Source organism: Mobula birostris, chromosome 1, assembly GCF_030028105.1.
Source record: "Mobula birostris isolate sMobBir1 chromosome 1, sMobBir1.hap1, whole genome shotgun sequence".
In the NCBI taxonomy this organism is placed as follows: domain Eukaryota; kingdom Metazoa; phylum Chordata; class Chondrichthyes; order Myliobatiformes; family Myliobatidae; genus Mobula; species Mobula birostris.
Window position 1 is genome coordinate 153232641 of NC_092370.1, and position 19181 is coordinate 153251821.

The 19181-nt window shown below is 42.6% G+C and overlaps 1 protein-coding gene across 1 annotated transcript in view; it reads left to right on the forward strand.

Moving 5' to 3' along the window:
* Positions 1-19181, forward strand: part of LOC140200692 (uncharacterized) — a 409587-nt gene that overhangs the window by 226497 nt on the left and 163909 nt on the right. Inside the window, exon 7 of the mRNA XM_072264267.1 lies at positions 7716-7799. Coding sequence (XP_072120368.1) covers positions 7716-7799 — 84 coding nt within the window. The remainder of the gene's footprint in view (positions 1-7715; positions 7800-19181) is intronic.

Genomic DNA, 19181 nt, shown 5'->3' on the forward strand with positions numbered 1-19181 from the left:
TGGGAGCTTTACGTCCAAGGATTCACAGTGTATAGAAAGGACAGGTAGGTAGGCAGAGGGGGTGGGGTAGCTCCGATGGTTTAAAAAAAAATGAAATCAAATCATTAGAAAGAGGTGACATAGGATTGGAAGGTATAGAATCATTAGGGGTAGAGCTAAGGAACTTAGGTGTACAAGAGAATGAGAAGCATTGATCGTGTGGATAGTCAGAGGCTTCTTCCCAGGGCTGAAATGGCTAGCACGAGAGGGCATAGTGTTAAGGTGATTGGAAGTAGGTACAGAAGAGATGTCGGGGTAAGTTTTTTACGCAGAGAGTGGTGAGTGCGTGGAATGGGCTGCTGGTGGTGGTGGAGGTGGAAACAATAGGGTCTTTTCAGAGACTCCTGGATAGGTACATGGAGTTAGAAAAATAGAGGGCTATGGTTAAGCCTAGGTAGTTCTAAGGTAAGGACACGTTCGACACAGCTTTGTGGGCCGAAGGGCCTGTATTGTGCTGTAGGTTTTCTATGTCTCGACGAACTGCAAGGGTAAAATTACCTTGATGGGAGGTGTATACAGAGCCCCAAACAGTAGTAAAGATGTGGTCAACAAATTACAAGGGAAATAAAAAATGCATGTCAAAAGGAAAATGTTACGATAGTCATGGGGGATTTCAATATGGAGGTAGATGGGGAAAATCAGATTGATGCTGAATTCTAAGAGGGGGAATTTCTAGAATGCCTACGAGATGTCTTTCAAGAGCAACTTGTGGTTGAGCTGACTAGGGGATCAGCTATTCTGGATTGGGTGTTGTGCTATGAACCAGAATTGGCTAGAGATAATTGACGTAGACCTTTACACTAAGGTAAAAGAATGCTGAGAGTCCAGTGATCACAATATGATAGAATTCACCCTGCAATTTCAGGAGGAGAAGCTAAAGTCAGATGCATCAGTATCACAGTAGAGTAAAGGGAATTACAGAGGCATGAGAGAGAAGCTGACCAACATTGATTGGAAAGGAACACGAGCAGAAATGATGACAGAGCAGCAGTGGCTGGAATTTCTGGGACCAGTTCTGAAGGTGCAGAAATAGTGTTCTTATGGCAGGATGTCACAACCATGGGAGACATGAGAAGCCAAAGCCAAAGAGAGGGCATATAATGGAGCAAATATTAGTGGGAAGTTCGAGGATGGGTAAGCTTTTAAAAACCAACAGAAGGCAACTAAAAAGTCATTAAGAAGGTAAAGATGGAATACAAAGCCTGCTAATATTATTAAAGAGGATACTAAAAGTTTCTTCAGATACATAAAGTGTAAAGGAGAAGCAAGAATGGATATCAGACAGCTGGAAAATGATGGAGGAGTGGTAGTACTGGGGGACACAGAAATGACAAATAAACTAGCTAAGTATTTTGCATCATTCTTCACTGTGGAAGACACTAGCAGTATGCTAGAAGTTCGAGAGAGTCAAAGGGCAGAATCGTGTGAAGTTGCCATTACTAGGGAGAAGGTTCTTGGGAAACTGAAATGTCTGAGGGCAGATGAGCCACCTGGGCTAGGTGGTCTACACCTCAGGGTTCTGAAAGCAGTGGCTGAAGAGATTGTGGAGGCATCTATCCGTGCTTGTATCTTTCCTGTAATACCATGGGCTCTTAACTTCCAGCAGCCTCGTGTGGTGCCTTGTCAAAGACCTTCTGAAAATCTAAATACGCAACATCCACTAATTCTCCATTATCTATCCTGCTTGTTATTTCCTCTAATTATTCCAGCTGATTTGTCAGGCAAGATTTTCCCTTAAGGAAACCATTATATTTTTCCCCTTCCTTTCTCTCTTTTTTTTCTCCTTCTGTCCCTCTCACTATATCTTCCTCTGGTGCTCCCCTCCCCCTTTCTTTCCCCCAAGGCCTCCCGTCCCATGATCCTCTCTCTTCTCCAGCCTTGTATCCTTTTCGCCAATCAACTTTCCAGCTCTTAGCTCCATCCCTCCCCCTCCTGTTTTCTCCTATCATTTCAGATCTCCCCTCCCCCACCCACTTTCAAATCTCTTTTTCTTTCTCTTCTTTCAGTTAGTCGTGATGAAGGATCTTGGCCTGAAACGTCGACTGTACCTCTTCCTATAGATGCTGCCTGGCCTGCTGCATTCCACCAGCGTTTTGCTTTCAAGAATCAATTGATTCTGGCATGGTTCCGGAGGACTGGAAAATTGCAAATGTCACCCCACTCTTCGAGAAGGAAGAGAGGCAGAAGAAAGGAAATTATAGGCCAGTTAGTTTGACCTCAGTGGTGGGAAGATGTTGGAGTCGATTGTTAAGTTTGTGCTTTCAGGGTACTTGGAGGCGCATGATAAAAACGGCTGTAATCAGCATGGTTTCCTGATGGAAAAATCAGTTGAAATTCTTTGAAGAAACAACAAGCAGGATAGATAAAGGAGAATAGGTAGACATTGTGTACTTGGGTTTTCAGAAAGTCTTTGCCAAGGTGCCACACATGAGGCTGCTGGAACGAGTTAGAGCCTGTGGTATTACAGGAAAGATACAAGCATAGACAGAGCGTTGGCTGATTAGCTGGAAGGAAAGAGTGAGAATAAAGGGTGCCTTTTCTGGTTGGCTGCCGGTGACTAGTAGTATTCTACAGGGATATATGTTGGGACTGCTTCTTTTTACATTATATGTCAAAGATTTCGATGGAGGAATTGATGGCTTTATGGCCAAGTTTGCAGATGATATGAATAACAGCGGAGGGGCAGGTAGTGCTGAGGAAGCAGAGAGGCGATAGAAGGAGTTGGACAGATTAGGTAATGGGCAAAGAAGTGGCAGATGTAATATTGTCAGGAAGTGTATGGTCATGCACTTTAGTAGAAGAAATAAAAGCATAGACTATTTTCTAAAAGGAGAAAAAATTCAAAACTATACAAAGGGAGTTGGGATTCCTCATGTAGGATTCCCTAAAGGTTAATTTGCACGTTGAATCAGTGGTGAAGAAGGCAAGTACAATATTAGGATTCATTTTGAGAGGATTAGAATATATAGGTCGACCTTCACTAATCCGACTACCTGTAATCTGGTTCCTTCGATAATCCGCACTGATTTCAAATTTTCCGCGCAACTAATTTCAAATTTTCCGGGCCATTGTACCAATCTGCTGCGTGTTGTTTTGGTTGCACTAGATCTGTTTACGTGTTGGCGCACTCTTGTAAGCACAGATAGGCGATTCCTGCTTGTTTTTCTGCATTTATTAATACATTTGCATGGGGCACAGCCGCCCGGCACCCACCAGTGGCTGGGTAGCTGGTGCGCGCTGGGTCGGTCTGCCTTCTCGCCCACCTGCGGCAGTCGTGCACTGCCCTCCGGCGTCACCCGGCCAGCGCTCCGTTCTCTTCTGCCTGCGACCTCAGATCAGAAGTGGTGACCCGCTGAATTTAAGCATATTACTAAGCGGAGGAAAAGAAACTAATGAGGATTACCTCAGTAACTGCGAGTGCAATGTAGTCTTTGGGGTAACTGCAAGTCTGTGTCTTTGCTATTGCTTAGCTCATGCTTGAGTGCTGGTAGTGGGTGCACTTTATTTTTTGCCGGTGGGGAGAGGGGACTGTTGCTCGCTGCCACTTACGCGCGGGAGGGAAGGCAGCGGGGGGGGGGGGGGGAACTTAGGGGTTCTAACATTTAACTATCGTTCATTCTTTGGGACACTCCTCTGTTTTTGTAGATGGTTGCAAAGAAAAAGCATTTCAGGATGTATATTGAATACATTTCTCTGACATTAAATGAACCTTTGAATCCTTTGATATTTTAAAGATATGATGAAGTGCTTAGCTATTGCTTAATGTGATCCTTCTGTAGTTTGGCATTTTCACTAATCCGGCACTCCTCAGGTCCCAATGGTGCTGGATTATAGAAGGTCGAGCTGTACTGTAAAAGCAAGGATATAATGTTGAGGCTTTAAAAAGTGTTGGTGAGGCCTCACTTGGAGTTTTGTGAGCAGTTTTATTCCCCTTATCTTAGAAAAGATTTGCTGGCATTGGAGAGAGTTCAAACACAATTGATGGCTTTCGGCCTCTATTCACTGGAATTCAGAAAAGTGATGGATGAACTCAATGAAACCTATTGAATGTTGAAAAGCCTAGACAGAGTGGATGTGGTGAGGATGTTCCCTATGGTGGAGAAATCTAAGAACAGAGGACTCAACCTCAGAATAGAGGGACGTCCTTTTAGAAAGGAGATGAGGAGGAATTACTTCTGCCAAAGAGTGGTGAATCTGCTGAATTCATTACCATAGGCAGCTGTGGAGGGCAAGTCATTGGGTATATTTAAAGCAGAAGGTGAAAAATTCTTGATTAGTCAGGGCATGAAGGGATGTGGGGAGAAAGTAGGAGCTTGGGGCTGAGAGGGAAATGGATCAGCTATGATGAAATGGTGGAATAGACTCAATGGGCTAAATGGTCTATTTCTGCTCCTTTATCTTATGGTCTTCAAACACCTAATGAAATATAGCCACTGTTGTGCATTCTTTGTAATTGCATCAATATGCTAGGCCTAGGATAGATCTTCAGAGACGTTGACACCAAAGAACTTGAAACTGCTCACCCTTTCCTTTGACTCCTCAGTGAGGACTGGTGTGTGTTCCCTGGACTTCTTCTTCCTGAAGTCCACAATCAATTCCTTGGTCTTACTAACAGTGAGTGTAAGGTAGTTATTGCGATACCACTTGACCAACTGACCTCTCTCGCTCCTGTACGTCTTCTCATCACCATCTGAAATTCAGCCAACAATAGTTGTGTTGTCGGCAAAGTCAAAGATGGCATTTGGCTGTGTCTAGCCACAAGGTCGTAGGTGGAAAGAATGTAGAGCAGTGGGCTAAGCACATATCCTTGAGGTGCACCAGTGTTGATTGTCAGCGAGGAGCTATTATTTCTGGTAATGATATTAATTATTATTAAGCTTAAATCAAATGGAAGTGAATTTAAGAGGACAGGAAAACTTGAGGAAGATGTTCTGCAGTTTGGTCTTATTAGTGGAGTCAAAGGCTTTTTTATGAGTGTGATGATGGGGTTGTTTAAAGTGGATTGGGTAAATAAATTAAGAGATAGGTCAGTGGATGAGCAGTGGGAGATATTCAAACAGTTGCACCAATAACACCCATCAGAAATATGTCCAAATTAGAAAGCGAGGACCCAAAAAACTACCTTAAGCCCCCTGACCACTCTATTTTTATACCCTCTCCACTGATATGAAATGCTGTGGTAAGTGGAGCAATACACAACACCAGCTCAAACCACCAAACCAGAACCAGTCATCAATTGTCACTACTCTTCACGGGTCCCACTCCTGTGTTCACCTAACTTTCCTGTTCCCTCAACTGTATTCCTACAGTACAAATCAAAGCTCCTGCATCAGTTGTGTTACGTTCAAGGCCATGGTGTTGACAAGCATAAAGATTAACCCTGCACAATACACTCCATGAGAAAGAGGCTCATGGATAATGTTAAATTGAAAGTAGACATACAAGATAGTGTTACACATCAGCAGCAATAGATATGAAATTGAGTTGGGTTTTTATAAATAAACAATGAAATTTATTAACCTCTACTCAAAAACATAGAACAGTAAACAAACGACTAACTTAAACGGAGGTTAACAATGTTATATATCTTTAGTTATCAAACAGTAGAACTTGAAGACAATTCTTAACAGATCTTACTCAAACACAGTCTTAAGATGGTGGTTCAAAGAGTCCAAGTGATTTATGAAATAAATGAGAGGAGAGACTTCCCGAACCAGCGATAAAGAAAAGACGAAACTGCTGACACAGATCCCAGCTGAGAAATCCCTTGTCCGAAGAAATCACGAAGAATAAAATTTCTCACAGTAACTGACCTTTCGCAGGAGGTGGTCAACACACAACACCTGAGATCATGCAGGGGTTAACCAAAAGTGTGTGCCACAATACCCATATGGACCATACCAAATGTCAGTCACATTCAAGGCACACAGCACGCCGGTGATTTTTTGGGTTCGTACGAAGCTGGCAAATTCTTCACTTTCACTCTCTCTCTTTCCTTGATTATGTAACCACCCACTGTGACTCCCCAACAAAACAACTACTCAACCAATTGCGGTCTCCCCTTTTATACCGATTGGAACATGCCATCACGTGACATCATATCATTCCACTATCACGACCATTACATCATACTAATATCACGAGACACTTACATCATGCCAATATCACAAGACAATTACATCATGTTCACAAGCTACTCAGGTAACAATAGAGACAGGTAACAATAGTAGGGGCTGATAATTTGGGCACCATGGTACCGCAGCAGTTAGTGCAAAGCTATTACGGCACAGAGTGTTCCAAGTTTGGTGTTCAATTCCAGTGTATGTTCTCTCTGTGGAATGCATGGGTGCTTTTCTGGATTATCCAGTTTCCATCAACAGGCCAAAGACGTACAGAGTAGGTTAATTGGTCATTGTAAATTGTCCTGTGATTAGGTTAGAGTTAATTAAATTTGTCAGGGGTTGCTGGGGTGATGTTGCGGGAAGGAACTACTCCATGCTGTATCACTGATTAAATAAATGACAGATCGGAGGGGTTGGGAACCAGCAATGAAATACTAAATAGCTCATAACGGAGAAGATTGAATTTGAGCAAAGACTTGCACATAACATTACAATAAACGATAAGAATTTTGATGCGTATGGGAAAAAGAAGTGGATTTTGCTCTTCCAATGTGACTGGATACTAGGATTGATTGCAATAGATCCCCTATAAGTAGTCAATTTAATTAAATTGTAAAAAGCTAATTATAACTAATTACAATTTCAATTGCATCATTTAAAAATAATTGAATATGAATATTTTTGAGTGATCCAGTGGAAAAACTTGCCTTTTTAGTGACTTCTAATGTTATTATAAATCTTCTGTGTTGCAATCCATCCAAGAATTTGAGCCATTTGTCAATTTGTGACGACCTGCTATTGTAAGCTATTGACTTCCTGCATTCCTCCAATCTTGGCCTCCTGTACAGGGGCCATTTCCTTTGCACCACCATTTTTAATCGTGGCTCATCAAACAATAATTGCATTTAGTTTTTTTTCATTTTTCCAGTTTTTAGGTAGGGTCTTTAATCTAAAACATTTAACTTTTTCTCTGCCAATGGATTTTGCTTGATCTGCTAAGCTGCCAAACATTTTGGTTTAGTTTAGCTGAACTAACCTTACTGTTTTTGTTATTGCTAAGAAGTGGAGTAAGGTGACTGATATCTGTGTAAAGAGCAAACTGCCCAAAAGATACAAAATATCGTGATTTCACCAGTGAGGTGGGAAAGACCATGTTACCAGAAGACTTGCTGTAATTATGCAAATAAACTTTAAAGTACCAGTAGAAAAAATACTCAATACTGACTCAACAGTGCAGGTTTTAAACCTAGTAATCCTGTACTTGGAAAGAAGATTGCACTGCCTCTCAGTTACAGATCTTCCCCCAATCAAAGATAGCAGTTGTTTATAATTCAAAATACCTGCTAAAAGGGTTTGGGAAGCAGATTTTTTTTGCAAGAGTTGGGTAATTACATAGCTTACATTACTGAGACCAGTCTTTTCTTAAATCTTAGATTTTATTTTGTTACTGCTATGGTAGAATTCAAACTCTGGTCTCTGGGATTCTGACAGCTCATCCCTCAGAATGATGGAAAATATACTCACATCTAATTCTGTCTTTGCTTTTTAAACCAGGATTGGGAGGAAAGGCGAAAGAAAAACATAGAAAATTTCAATGAAGAAATGGAGAGAATAGCAGAATATGAAAAGAATCAGCGGGTAGGAATCTGTAGGCCTTTTATGATGTTGTTGTTTTACATCTTTCTTTTTCATAGCAAGCACCATAATGGGAAGACCCAGTTAAATTCAGAATGTAGATCCTATTCATATGTATATTTGTCAGCAACTGCTGGCAGCTTATTCAACAGTGGAAACCAAAGGTACTATGCTGTATAGGATCTCTTCTCAAGAAGGGTTGACATGTACAAAAGGGACAAGTTACACCTGAACCCAAGGGTCAGAAGGTGTTGAATCATTGTGAACAGAGTTAAGGAACTGCAAGGGCAAAAAGACGCTGATGGGAGTTATATACAGACCCCTAAACAGTAATAAGGATATGGTCTACAAATTACAACAGGAGATAGAAAATGCATGCCAAAGGAGCAAAGTAACAATAGGGGATTTTGATATGCAGGTAGATTAGGAAAATCATGTTGGTGCTGGATTCCAGGGGGATTTCTAGAATGCCTTTGAGCAATGTTCCCTCTAATTTGTATTGACCAGTGTGTGCAAAAATTTTGCGCTGTGCATTTTTTTTGCCGGGTGACAACATGTACGCACTGAATTTTTAAGTAAACCTGAAGCTATTCTAAGGATAATAAACTACCAAGCCCAGGTTGTTGTTCATCGTTTTAAAGAAATAAAATAATAGTCGATAAGAACTTTGACCTACTCTGGGTTTAATCGTTTTTGCTCTCGTTTATCTGCACTGTCATAAAATATAAGTAGCAGGTTACGAAGGATTTTCTTGCCAGAGCTTTTGCACATTTGTGATTTGCTTGCTAAATTATGCTGTAAAAAGTCAAGCTTCCAATTATCATTCCACTTCTTCCCATTTGCAAATCCTCCAACAACTTTTGCATTGCGACAATACACACAGATAACTCCAGTTTCTGTATTGTACATAAATATTTCTCATACCTACACATTCCTGACCTCATGAGCTTTCAGTGTAGCAGTTTCTACTGTTTCATTAAGCTATTCTGCATTAAATGAACTAGCAGTTCTGCATTTCACTCCATTTGCTTCTTTGGAATTCGACATAGAGAATCAATAATTTTTTCAATAAAGATAGTATAAATAAGCCAGTTCTAAAATCTGCAGACAAATTATCACAAACTGCACTTTGTCAACACTGTCTGCATCAGAAATCGGAAAAGGAAATGTGATTGTGTACAATCGTGAAATATACTTAACATGCCAATGAGGTAGAGGATGACAGCTTTTTTGCACCATTTAAATTCCTTTGTGCACTAGTAGCAAAAGTTGTGTGCACATGCACACCTTAGAGGGAACATTCCCTGTGTGATGGCTTTTAAGAGCAGCTCATGGTTGAGTCCACTAGGGGATCAGCTACAAACAAGAAACCTATAGATTAGTGGTCAGCAACTGGTCGATCTTTGAGACTTTCCCAGTAGATCCAGAAAAAAATGAAAAATAAATACACAAATACTGTTGTAATGTGAGCATTATAAAAATAAGTAATACTAATTAGGATAATGGTGATATAGCAATACTTTCACTACTGAAAACTGTTTGTAAAGAGAGATTGCTTCCGGATTGCGGGGTTTTAGTTCCATTCTTTCTGCCCAGTGCGCATGTGTGTAGCTCCCCCGCCATGCACCGCAATAGAAAAGACTGGAAGTAAAACCCTGCAACCCAGAAATACTATCATAATTAGTATTACTTATTTTTATAATGCTCACATTACTACACCTTTAATTCTATGTTTCATTATTTAATTTAATTTCAACACGAAAAATAAATGAATAAAAATCAACTGTTGCATTCAGTGTGGTGACTGGGGCTGAATACTTTCTGCTAGTTCCCTGAAATTTGGCTCATAACTACAGCCAGTTTGAGACAGTCTGTGAGGTGTCTGTCAGTAAGTAGGGTTGCCAACTGTCTCGTATTAGTCGGGACATCCCGTATATTGGGCTAAGTTGGTTTGTCCCATACGGGACTGCCCATGTCCCGTATTTCCCCCGTTAAGGTAGAGCATTCCGATGAAATAGTTTGTAAGCTGAAATGGTGTAAAACGAAGAAGCAATTACCATTAATTTATATGGGAAAAATTTTTGAGCGATCTGGCTCAATGACTACTTTATCACAGATGGTACAAGGAACCTGACAGACCTTGTAAAACTTTGTGTCATTTTCATTTAACTATTTTACCCTTGATATGTTTGAGTTTTTCAATGCCAGCCTTGAAGGTCATCCAGTACCTTTCTTAATTCCATGATCAAGGTTTAACAGGCAGAGCTTCACGGCAGTTTCTCTGAGTTGTGTGGCAACCAATCGACAGAGAGGGATTCATTCGAAAGGGCGAATAAAAGTAACGCAGGTGCAAGTGGAGTGGCCATTCTTTTGAGTGTGCTGGTATTTAGGGTGGCTTTGGCTCATCAACCTTGGGTGAGGCAACTTTCTCTTTCGGTCTTCACTCCTGCCCGCTGTACCCGTTCCTCAGCCACACGTTCACCTGCCAAATCATCCTATTCTTGCCCTCACTGGCACAATCAAAGGCAGCAATCCAGAGATTACCACCCTGCAGCTTCTGAGAGAATGAATTAAGGAAACGGAGCTGCAGCTTGATGACCTTCGACTCATCAGGAGGTCATAGACAGGAGCTACAGGGAGGTAGTTACCCCTAGATTGCAGAAGACAGGTAACTGGGTGACTGTCAGGAGAAGGAGGGGAAATGCACAGAGTACCCCTGTGGCCGGTCCGCTCGATGATAGGAATATAACCTTAGATACTGTTGTAAGGTCGACCTACCGAGGAGGAGCCACAGTAACCGTATCCCTGGCACTTAGTGCAGTGACTCAGCAGAGCAGAGAGGTGAAGCAGACTGCAGTGTAGAGAGGATATTCCTTAGTCAGAGGAATAGAGACAAGATTCTGAGAACACGATAGAGACACCAGGAAGGTATGTTGCCTCCCTAGTGCCAGAGTCAGGGATATCTCGGATCGAGTCTGAGGCATTCTTAAGGATAAGGGTGAGCAGCCAGAGGTCTTGGAGCATATTGGCACCAATGACGTAGATAGGCAAGGAGAGGAGGTCCTGAAGAAAGCTGAGAAACAGGACCTCCAGGGTAATAATCTCTGGATTGCTGCCTGTGCCACGTGCCAGTGAGGGTAAGAATAGGATGATTTGACAGGTGAGTGCGTGGCTGAGGAACTGGTGCAGGGGGCAGGGGTTCAGATTTATGGATTATTGGGATCTCTTCTGGGGAGGTAGGGCCTGTACAAAAGGAACAGGTTACATCTGAACCTGAGGGGGATCAATATCCTTGTGGGTAGATTTGCTAGGGTTGTTCAGAAGGTTTTAAACTAATTTGGCAGTGGGGTGGGAAGCACAGTGATAGTGCTGAGGATGAGGTAGTTGGTTTACAAACAAAGGCAATCTGTATCCGTTGGTAAAAAATGAAATCAAATCATTAGAAAGAGGTGATATAGGGTCGGAAGATGTTGAATGATTGTGAACAGAGTCAAGCATAAAAAGACCCTGATGGGAATTGTATACAGATACCCAAACAGTAGTAAGGATGTGGCCTACAAATTACAGTGGGAGACAGAAAATGCGTGCCAAATAGGCAGTGTTACAATAGTCATGGGGGACTTCAATATATAGATAGATTGGGAAAATCAGGGTGGTGCTGGATCTCAAGGGGGAGGGAGGGTGTCACGTGATCGTCAACAATGAGTATATCGAGTCAAGATTTATAAACAAACAAGCATTTATTAAACCCTGATAAACAATGAAAGAAAAAACGAAAATCCTAACCGGAAGTAAACAGCTATGTAGCCATTCAGTAAACCGCTACTCAGTACTAGTTCTTAAAGTGATAAATGCGAAACCAGTTCTTAAAGCGATAAATTCAAACACAGTTTCCCGAATGGTAAATTTTAAAGTCCAAGAGATTTATACAGTCAATTAGGAGAGACTTTCATGAAGTAACAAATTCCTCGAAGACACGACGTCACTGCTTCTCCCAGTCGGATCCTGCCTTGTCCACAGGATTCACAACGACGGAAATAAAACGTTTTTTAAAGGCACTGACCTTCCTCCTCCATAGAATAGATCCTGCACAGCCTTTTCTGCTGCCTTTTTAGCAGCGGCTATCTCATGCAGATCACTTTCTTGAACGAATTCAATAATGGTCGATCCTTTCCAAACCCATCGAACGTCTCCTTCAGGGTCCCGTCTTCACTCTCCAATGTTACTGAAAAGATAAATTAACAAACCCGGCAGCAATTGGTCAAACTGCCGGCTCAGACTTCTGTACCTTACAATAGAACATAAAACTCCGTTTAAAATCAAAACTGCGTCATAATGCAAATAAGCAGCGGAGCAGAGTATCTCATTGACGTTCTAACTGGAAAACTAACTGCGTCACCAGGGGTCTTCCCTTTTATACCCGTGGTGAATATGTCATCACGTGACCTCACATCGGCGGGAAAATTACATCAGGTGTCCTCCAAAAGGCCATTACATCATTCTCACAAGAAAGTCACAAGATCTCCATGAGGAATGTAACACTAGAATGCCTACGAGATGGTTTTTTAGAGCAGCTCGTGGTTGAGCCCACTAGGGGATCAGCTATTCTGGATTGGGTCTTGTGCAGTCAAGCAGAAATGGTTAGAGAACTCAAGGTAAAAGAACCCTTAGGGGAGAGTGATCATAACATGATCGAATTCACCCTGATATTTGAGAAGGAGTAGATAGTCAAATGTATCAGTATTACAGTGGGGTAAAGGGAATTCCAGAGGCATGAGAGAAGAGTTGGCCAAGATTGATCGGAAAAGAGCATTGGCAGGGATCTGAAATTTCTGGAAGCAATTTGGAAGGCACAGGATATATACATCCAAAAAGGAAGAAGTATTCTAAAGGCAAGATGACACAACTGTGGCTAACAAGAGAAGTCAAAGCCAACATAAAATCCACATAACAGAGAAAAAATTGTGAGAAGTAAGAGAATTGAGAAGCTTTTAAAAATCAACAGAAGGCAACTAAAAAAGTCATTAAGAAGGTAAAGATGGAATACCAAAGTAAGCTAGCCAATAATGTTAAAGAGGATGCCAAAAGTTTCTTCCATACATGAAGTGTAAAAGAGAGGCAAGAATGAATATCAGACCACTGGAAACTGACGCTGGAGAGGTAGTAATGGGGACAAGGAAATGGTGGATGAACTAAATAAGTATTTTGCATTAGTCTTCACTGTGGAAGACAAAGTATAGTGAAAGTTCCAGGTATTAGAGGGCATGAAATGTGTGAAGTTTCTTGGGAAACTGAAAGGCCTGAAGGTAGGTAAATCATCTGGACCAGATGGTGTACACCCCAAAGTTCTGAAAGAGGTGGCTGAAGAGATTGTGGAGGCATTAGTAATGATCTTTCAAGAATCACTAGATTCTAGAATGGTCTGGGAAGACTGCAAAATTGCAAGTGTCAGTCCAGTCTTCAAGAAGGAGAGAGGCAGAAGAAAGGAAATAATAGGCCAGCTAGTCTGATATCAGTGATTGGGAAGATGTTGGAGTTAATTATTAAGGATGAGGTCTCAGGGTACTTGGAGGCACATGATAAAATAGCCCATTGTCAGCATGGTTCCTTGAAGGGAAAATCATGCCTGACAAATCTGTTGGAATTCTTTGAAGGAATAACAAGCCGGCTAGACAATGGAGTGTCAGTTGATGTTGTGTACTTGGATGTTCAGAAGGCCTTTGACAAGGTGCCACACATAAGGCTGCTTAACAAGCTACGAGTCCATGGTATTACACGAAAGATTCTAGCGTGGAATAAGCAGTGGCTGATTGGCAGGAGGCAAAGTGTGGGAGTAAAGGGAGCCTTTTCTGACTGACTGCCTGTGACTAGTGGTGTTCCACAGGGGTCTGTGTTGGGACTGGTTATATTGTTATATGTCAGTGATTTGGATGATGGAATTGTTGGCTTTGTTAAAAAATTTGCAGGTGATACGAAGGTAGGTAGAAGGGCAGCTAGTTTATTTATTTGTTTGTTGAGATGCAGTGCGGGACAGACCCTTTCAGCCATGCCACCAGAACTTCTCATTTAATCCAAGCCAAATCAAAGGACAATTTACAATGGTCAATTAACCCAGCGGTCCCCAACCACCGCGCCGCAAAGCATGTGCTGCCGGGCCGCGAGGAAACGATATGATTTGGCGATATGAGTCAGCTGCACCTTTCCTCATTCCCTGTCATGGCCACTGTTGAACTTGAACGCACGTGAGGTCATTACCCGCCCCTCATCCATGTCAGCGCGAGAAGAAGATCAACTCCTCGAGCTTGCAACTGACGGCGGGCTGAAAAGTATGTTTGACATAACATCTCTGCTGGCATTCTGGATCAAAGTCAAGGCTGAATATCCTGAGATAGCCACGAAAGCACTGAAAACGTTGCTTCCATTTCCAACATATCTCTGCAATGAATGCAACGAAAACTAAATTGCAGAATAGACTGGACATAAGGAAGCCCCTTCGAGTATCGCTGCCTTCCCACCACCCGTCAATAGGACCATCTTTTTACAGGAAAACAAGCCCAGGGCTCCCACTGATTCGGCAATATTGGTGTCTTGCAACGATTTTATATGTTCATTCAGGGAAAATATGCGCTGTGTGTTTAATATCCAAACGTTACTTAAAATGTGATGATGCTATTGACTAAGTGACTTATATAACCATATAACAATTACAACACGGAAACAGGCCATCTCTGCCCTTCTAGTCCGTGCCCAACGCTACTCTCACCTAGTCCCACCGACCTGCACTCAGCCCATAACCCTCCATTCCTTTCCTGTCCATATATCTATCCAATTTTTCTTTAAATGATAATATCGAACCAGCCTCTACCACTTCTACTGGAAGTTCATTCAACACTTACTTCAAACTCCCCTGATAATTGATTTATCATTATATTCATGCAAGGAAAGTATGTGCTGTGTGTTTAATAATAAATTCGTTAGATAAACCCTTTTAGAAACGAAATTGAGTGTATTAGCCACTTCTCACCTATATTCCGGTCGTAATTAACACCCCCCCCCCCCCCCCCCCGGAACAGAATCGCCAAAAACAATTAGTAGGAAAAAATCGACACGTACACGCATACGCACTGGTGCGCGCGAAAGGCTTCATGGTCATTGTAGTCTTTCTCGGGGTAAACACAACGTATTTGACTGCTGCTCTTGTCTGTTGACAACCCTACACCACCGCCCCCCAGGTCGGCCGGTCCGCAGAATATTGTCAATATTAAACAGGTCCCCAGTGCAAAAAAGGTTGGGGACCCCTGAATTAACCTATCAGCCGGTACACCTTTGGATTGCGGGGGAAAACCGAAGCACCTGGAGGAAACCTATGCAGTCACAGGCAGAACATACAAACTCCTTACAGACAGTAGTGGGAGTTGAACCCTTGTCACTGGTACTGTAGAGCATTCAAGCTGCCACACTACTGTACCGTTTTGAAGAAATAGGCTACAGAAGGACTTAGACCAATTAAGAGAATGGGCAGAGAAGTGGCAGATGGAGTACAGTTTTGGGAAGTGTATGGTCATGCACTATGGTAGAAAAAATTGAAAGAGTTGACTATTTTCTAAATGGAGAGAAAATACAAAAATTTGAGGTGCAGTGACAACTTGGGAGTCCCTGTGTAGAATTCCTTAAAGGTTAATTTGCTGGTTTTCTGTGGTGAGGAAGGCAAATGCAATGTTGGTATTCATTTCAAGAGGACTCGAATATAAAAGCAAGGATGTAATGTTAAGACTTTATGCAGCACTGGTGAGGCATCACTTGGAATATTGTGAGCAGTTTTGAGCCCCTTACCTTAGAAAGAATGTGCTGAAACTGGAGAGGGTTCAAAGGACGCTCACAAAAATGATTTCAGGATTGAATGGCTTGTCATATGAAGAGTTTTTCATGACTCTGGGCTGTATTCACTAGAATTCAGAAAAATAAGGGGTGACCTAATTGAAACCCATTGAATTGTGAAAGGCCTTGATGGAGTGGATATGGAGAGGATGTTTTCTGTGGTAGGAAAGTCTTAAGACCGGAGGACAGTGCCTCAGAACAAAGAGTGCCGAATCTGTGGAATTCATTGCCACAGGTGGCTGTGGACCCAAGTCATTACATATATTTAAGGCAGAGATTGATAGATTCGTGATTGGTCACAGAATGAAGGGATATGGGGGGAGGGCAGGGGGAGGCAGGAGACTGGGACAGAGAGGAAAAATGGATCCACCGTGATGAAATGGTGGAGCAGGCGCGATGGGCCAAATGACCTAATTCTGCTCCCATATCTTATGGTCTTATGGTATGTCTGTGTGTGCACATTAAGGTGTCTGTGAGAAACCATGGATGAATCATCTTTTTCTCTTGCTCAAATTGCTTTTCTCACCAGCTGAGGGTGTTACTCTAACTGTTGCTCTTGAATTTCACCTACCTCAGCATGAGCTGGGAAGTGAATTGGGACAGGACAAGACCTAATTGGTCTTTGTACCTTGATGACTGGATAACCTTCCAACAAACTGAAAATTTCCAATGCAACAGAGTGTTTGGCTCTAACTGGCTAATTATTGGACATCTGGGGAAGTTTTTTTTTCCTTTTTGTAGTCTTTAGATGTATTCATTGTGTTTTTTAAAGACTTTCTAAAGACCTTTCAAGCAGGAAACAATTTGATGTGAGATGGCTTGCAGAATATTATTTCGTTTACAGTATAAGTACAACACAGACAACATTTACACCAGTGCCAATATTTATGCATCACGAGCTGCCACCATTCCAGTAATTCAACATATCCTTCTCTCCCTCATTTATCTCTCTTCCCCATTGATATTTTTATGCTAGTTGCCATGATCAAGTTGCAGTGGGTAGGACATTACACACTCTAGTCCATCCCTGGTAATGAAGTTTTTAAGAATTCTTATGAAATTTGGTTGGTGACAGAATGAACCTAGTTCTAGTCTTCCCAAAAAGTGAAAACATCTTCTCTGTTTATCCAGTCATGCACTTTCAGAATGTTAAAGACTTCTATCACTAGAGTTCAGTCATCTCTCAGTCTTTTGTACTGTATTGGGAAATAGAGCACCAAACTGTTCAGTGTTTGACCTTACGGCTCTAGAGACACGGGTTTGATTCTGACCTTGAGTGCTGTCTATTTGGAGTTTGCGCATGTTCACAGTGAATGGTAAGTTTCCTCCTGATGCTGTGTTTCTCCCCCACTTGCCAACACCATACTGGTTGGTAAGTTGTTGTAAATTGCCCTTGGTATATGTGGGTGGCGGAAGAGTAAGCATGAGGTGTAATGAATTGATGCGGATGCCAGAGGAAAAGGTGCTTGATGCAGTAGGCCAAAAGGAAATTCAGTTCAGAGGAATCCGTAATGAGAAAGAATGAAAAGGAATAAGGGAGAGAACAATTAAATAATTAAGAAAGGAACAAGGAACTATGAAATTAAGTGATCAAGAAACATAAAATGATGGCATATTGTACACATCAATAAAAAGAAAGCCGAGATGGAATATGGCCATTTGTGAACACAGGAATTAAAATCACAGGTGATGATAGAGATGGCAGGAGTATTATATCATTGTTTTTGTGTGTAACTCTTGCTTCGGCTAGTGGCTTAACATAGGAGGTGATAGCCCCCAGCCTGGCCAAATTTAAGAAATCTTGTTTGGGTGGATGCTGCGTGATGTGCCCCCCTGTTACAAATCGGTACCCTGAAATAACAAACAATATACAATATGCAATTAAACAATTAAGCTTCATTATTCTTACTTTGACTATACGGTTAGTAAGGGAAACAAAAAAAAAGAAAAAGGGCCCAATCTTATGAAACAGTCTATTGCGCAACGTTGGAGCTCACTGAAAAGCCGGTTGTCCACCATCGACCTCCTCCGATTGTCGCTGCCCTTCCGACCCTCGCTCCAAGTCCACTCCGTCCAGCGGTCTACCAGCTCTCTCTATTTGCGTCTTCTCTCCTTATCTCTCCCTGCCAAAAGACTGCGAAAATCTCTCTTCCAGACTCACAAAAAAGAATAACAGTTCTCTCATTGGCTAGCCCCCAGCATTCCAAACCCCGTTATCTCTAGTCATAACCCAAACGTTGCTGCTACAGAGAAACCATTACATTATCAGTGAAACCCTACAGCATGTTACACTCTCCTCCCACCAAATATAGTCATGTCCTCATGACGTTGAGATAATTCACCAACCCTTCCTGCAAAACACAAAGCCCAATCCAGGTGTAAAAGGCAGTAACATAGCTCCCCAACACAGTAGGGGTCACACTCTGTTTCTCTGGTGCTATGTAGGCCATCCTATCCGATGGTCTCCTAATTCTCTGAGACTTCCGCACCCCATCATCCAACTCTTCAGGTTCCTACACTACTGGGAATACTTTCTGTCTACCTGGCGAGGCCTCCCCCAATCTATCACTCATGCCCGCCTGCAACTCGGAGCCCTCTGTCCTGTGATCAAACCCCACTTCCTCCCCTGCAGAGTCCCGCTGCAAGCCAGGCTGCCCACATATATCCACCCCCCCACCACTTCACCTGTCTCAATGGGAGGAGGGCCGGAGTCTCTTCCTCAATCAATGGGGAGTTAACGAAAGGCAGCATATACCACATATCCAGGTCCTCATCCTCCCAACCAGTATCCCTCTCAGGGGTGGGAGCCGGCCTAACCTCGCCTGTTAGGGGCCCGGTAGTCACCCCGCGTTTCCGCAGAGTCCCCTTACTAGGTGTAGGCTCCAAGTCGGGCTCTGGGTCTACCTGCATCTCTTGTCCCAGGGGCAACAGGTGGTTCCGATGGAGAATCTTGACAGGCCCATTCCCGTTCTCTGGTTTCACCCGGAAAACTGGTAGGTTTGGCATCTGACTCTCCACCACATAGGACGTAACTGCCCAGCGGTCAGCCAACTTGTGCTTTCCAGGTAGCCCCAAATTCCTTATGAGGACTCTGTCTCCTGGCAGGGATTGGGAGAACCTCACCTTTCGATCATACCTCCTCTAATTCCCTTGATTCTGCTTGGTAGCTGTGACCCCAACTAATTCATAAGTCCTTTTCAACTCTTTTCTCATGTCAGACACATACTTCAGATAAGTCTTCACTGGTAAGTCAACCTCGTCAGTCCCAAAGCAAAGGTCAATGGGCAACCTTGCCTTGTGCCCAAACATCAGATAATATGGCAAGTACCCAGTAGCTTCATTTCATGTACAATTATAACTGTGAACCGGATGCCCAATATGTTGACTCCACCTGCTCTTGCTGCTGATCTCCAGGGGTCCCGAGCACGCCTAGCGAGGTCTGATGGCTGGGGATCACCCTCGACTTGGAACTGGATACTGATAGTGGATGATCAGCCATGATCACAG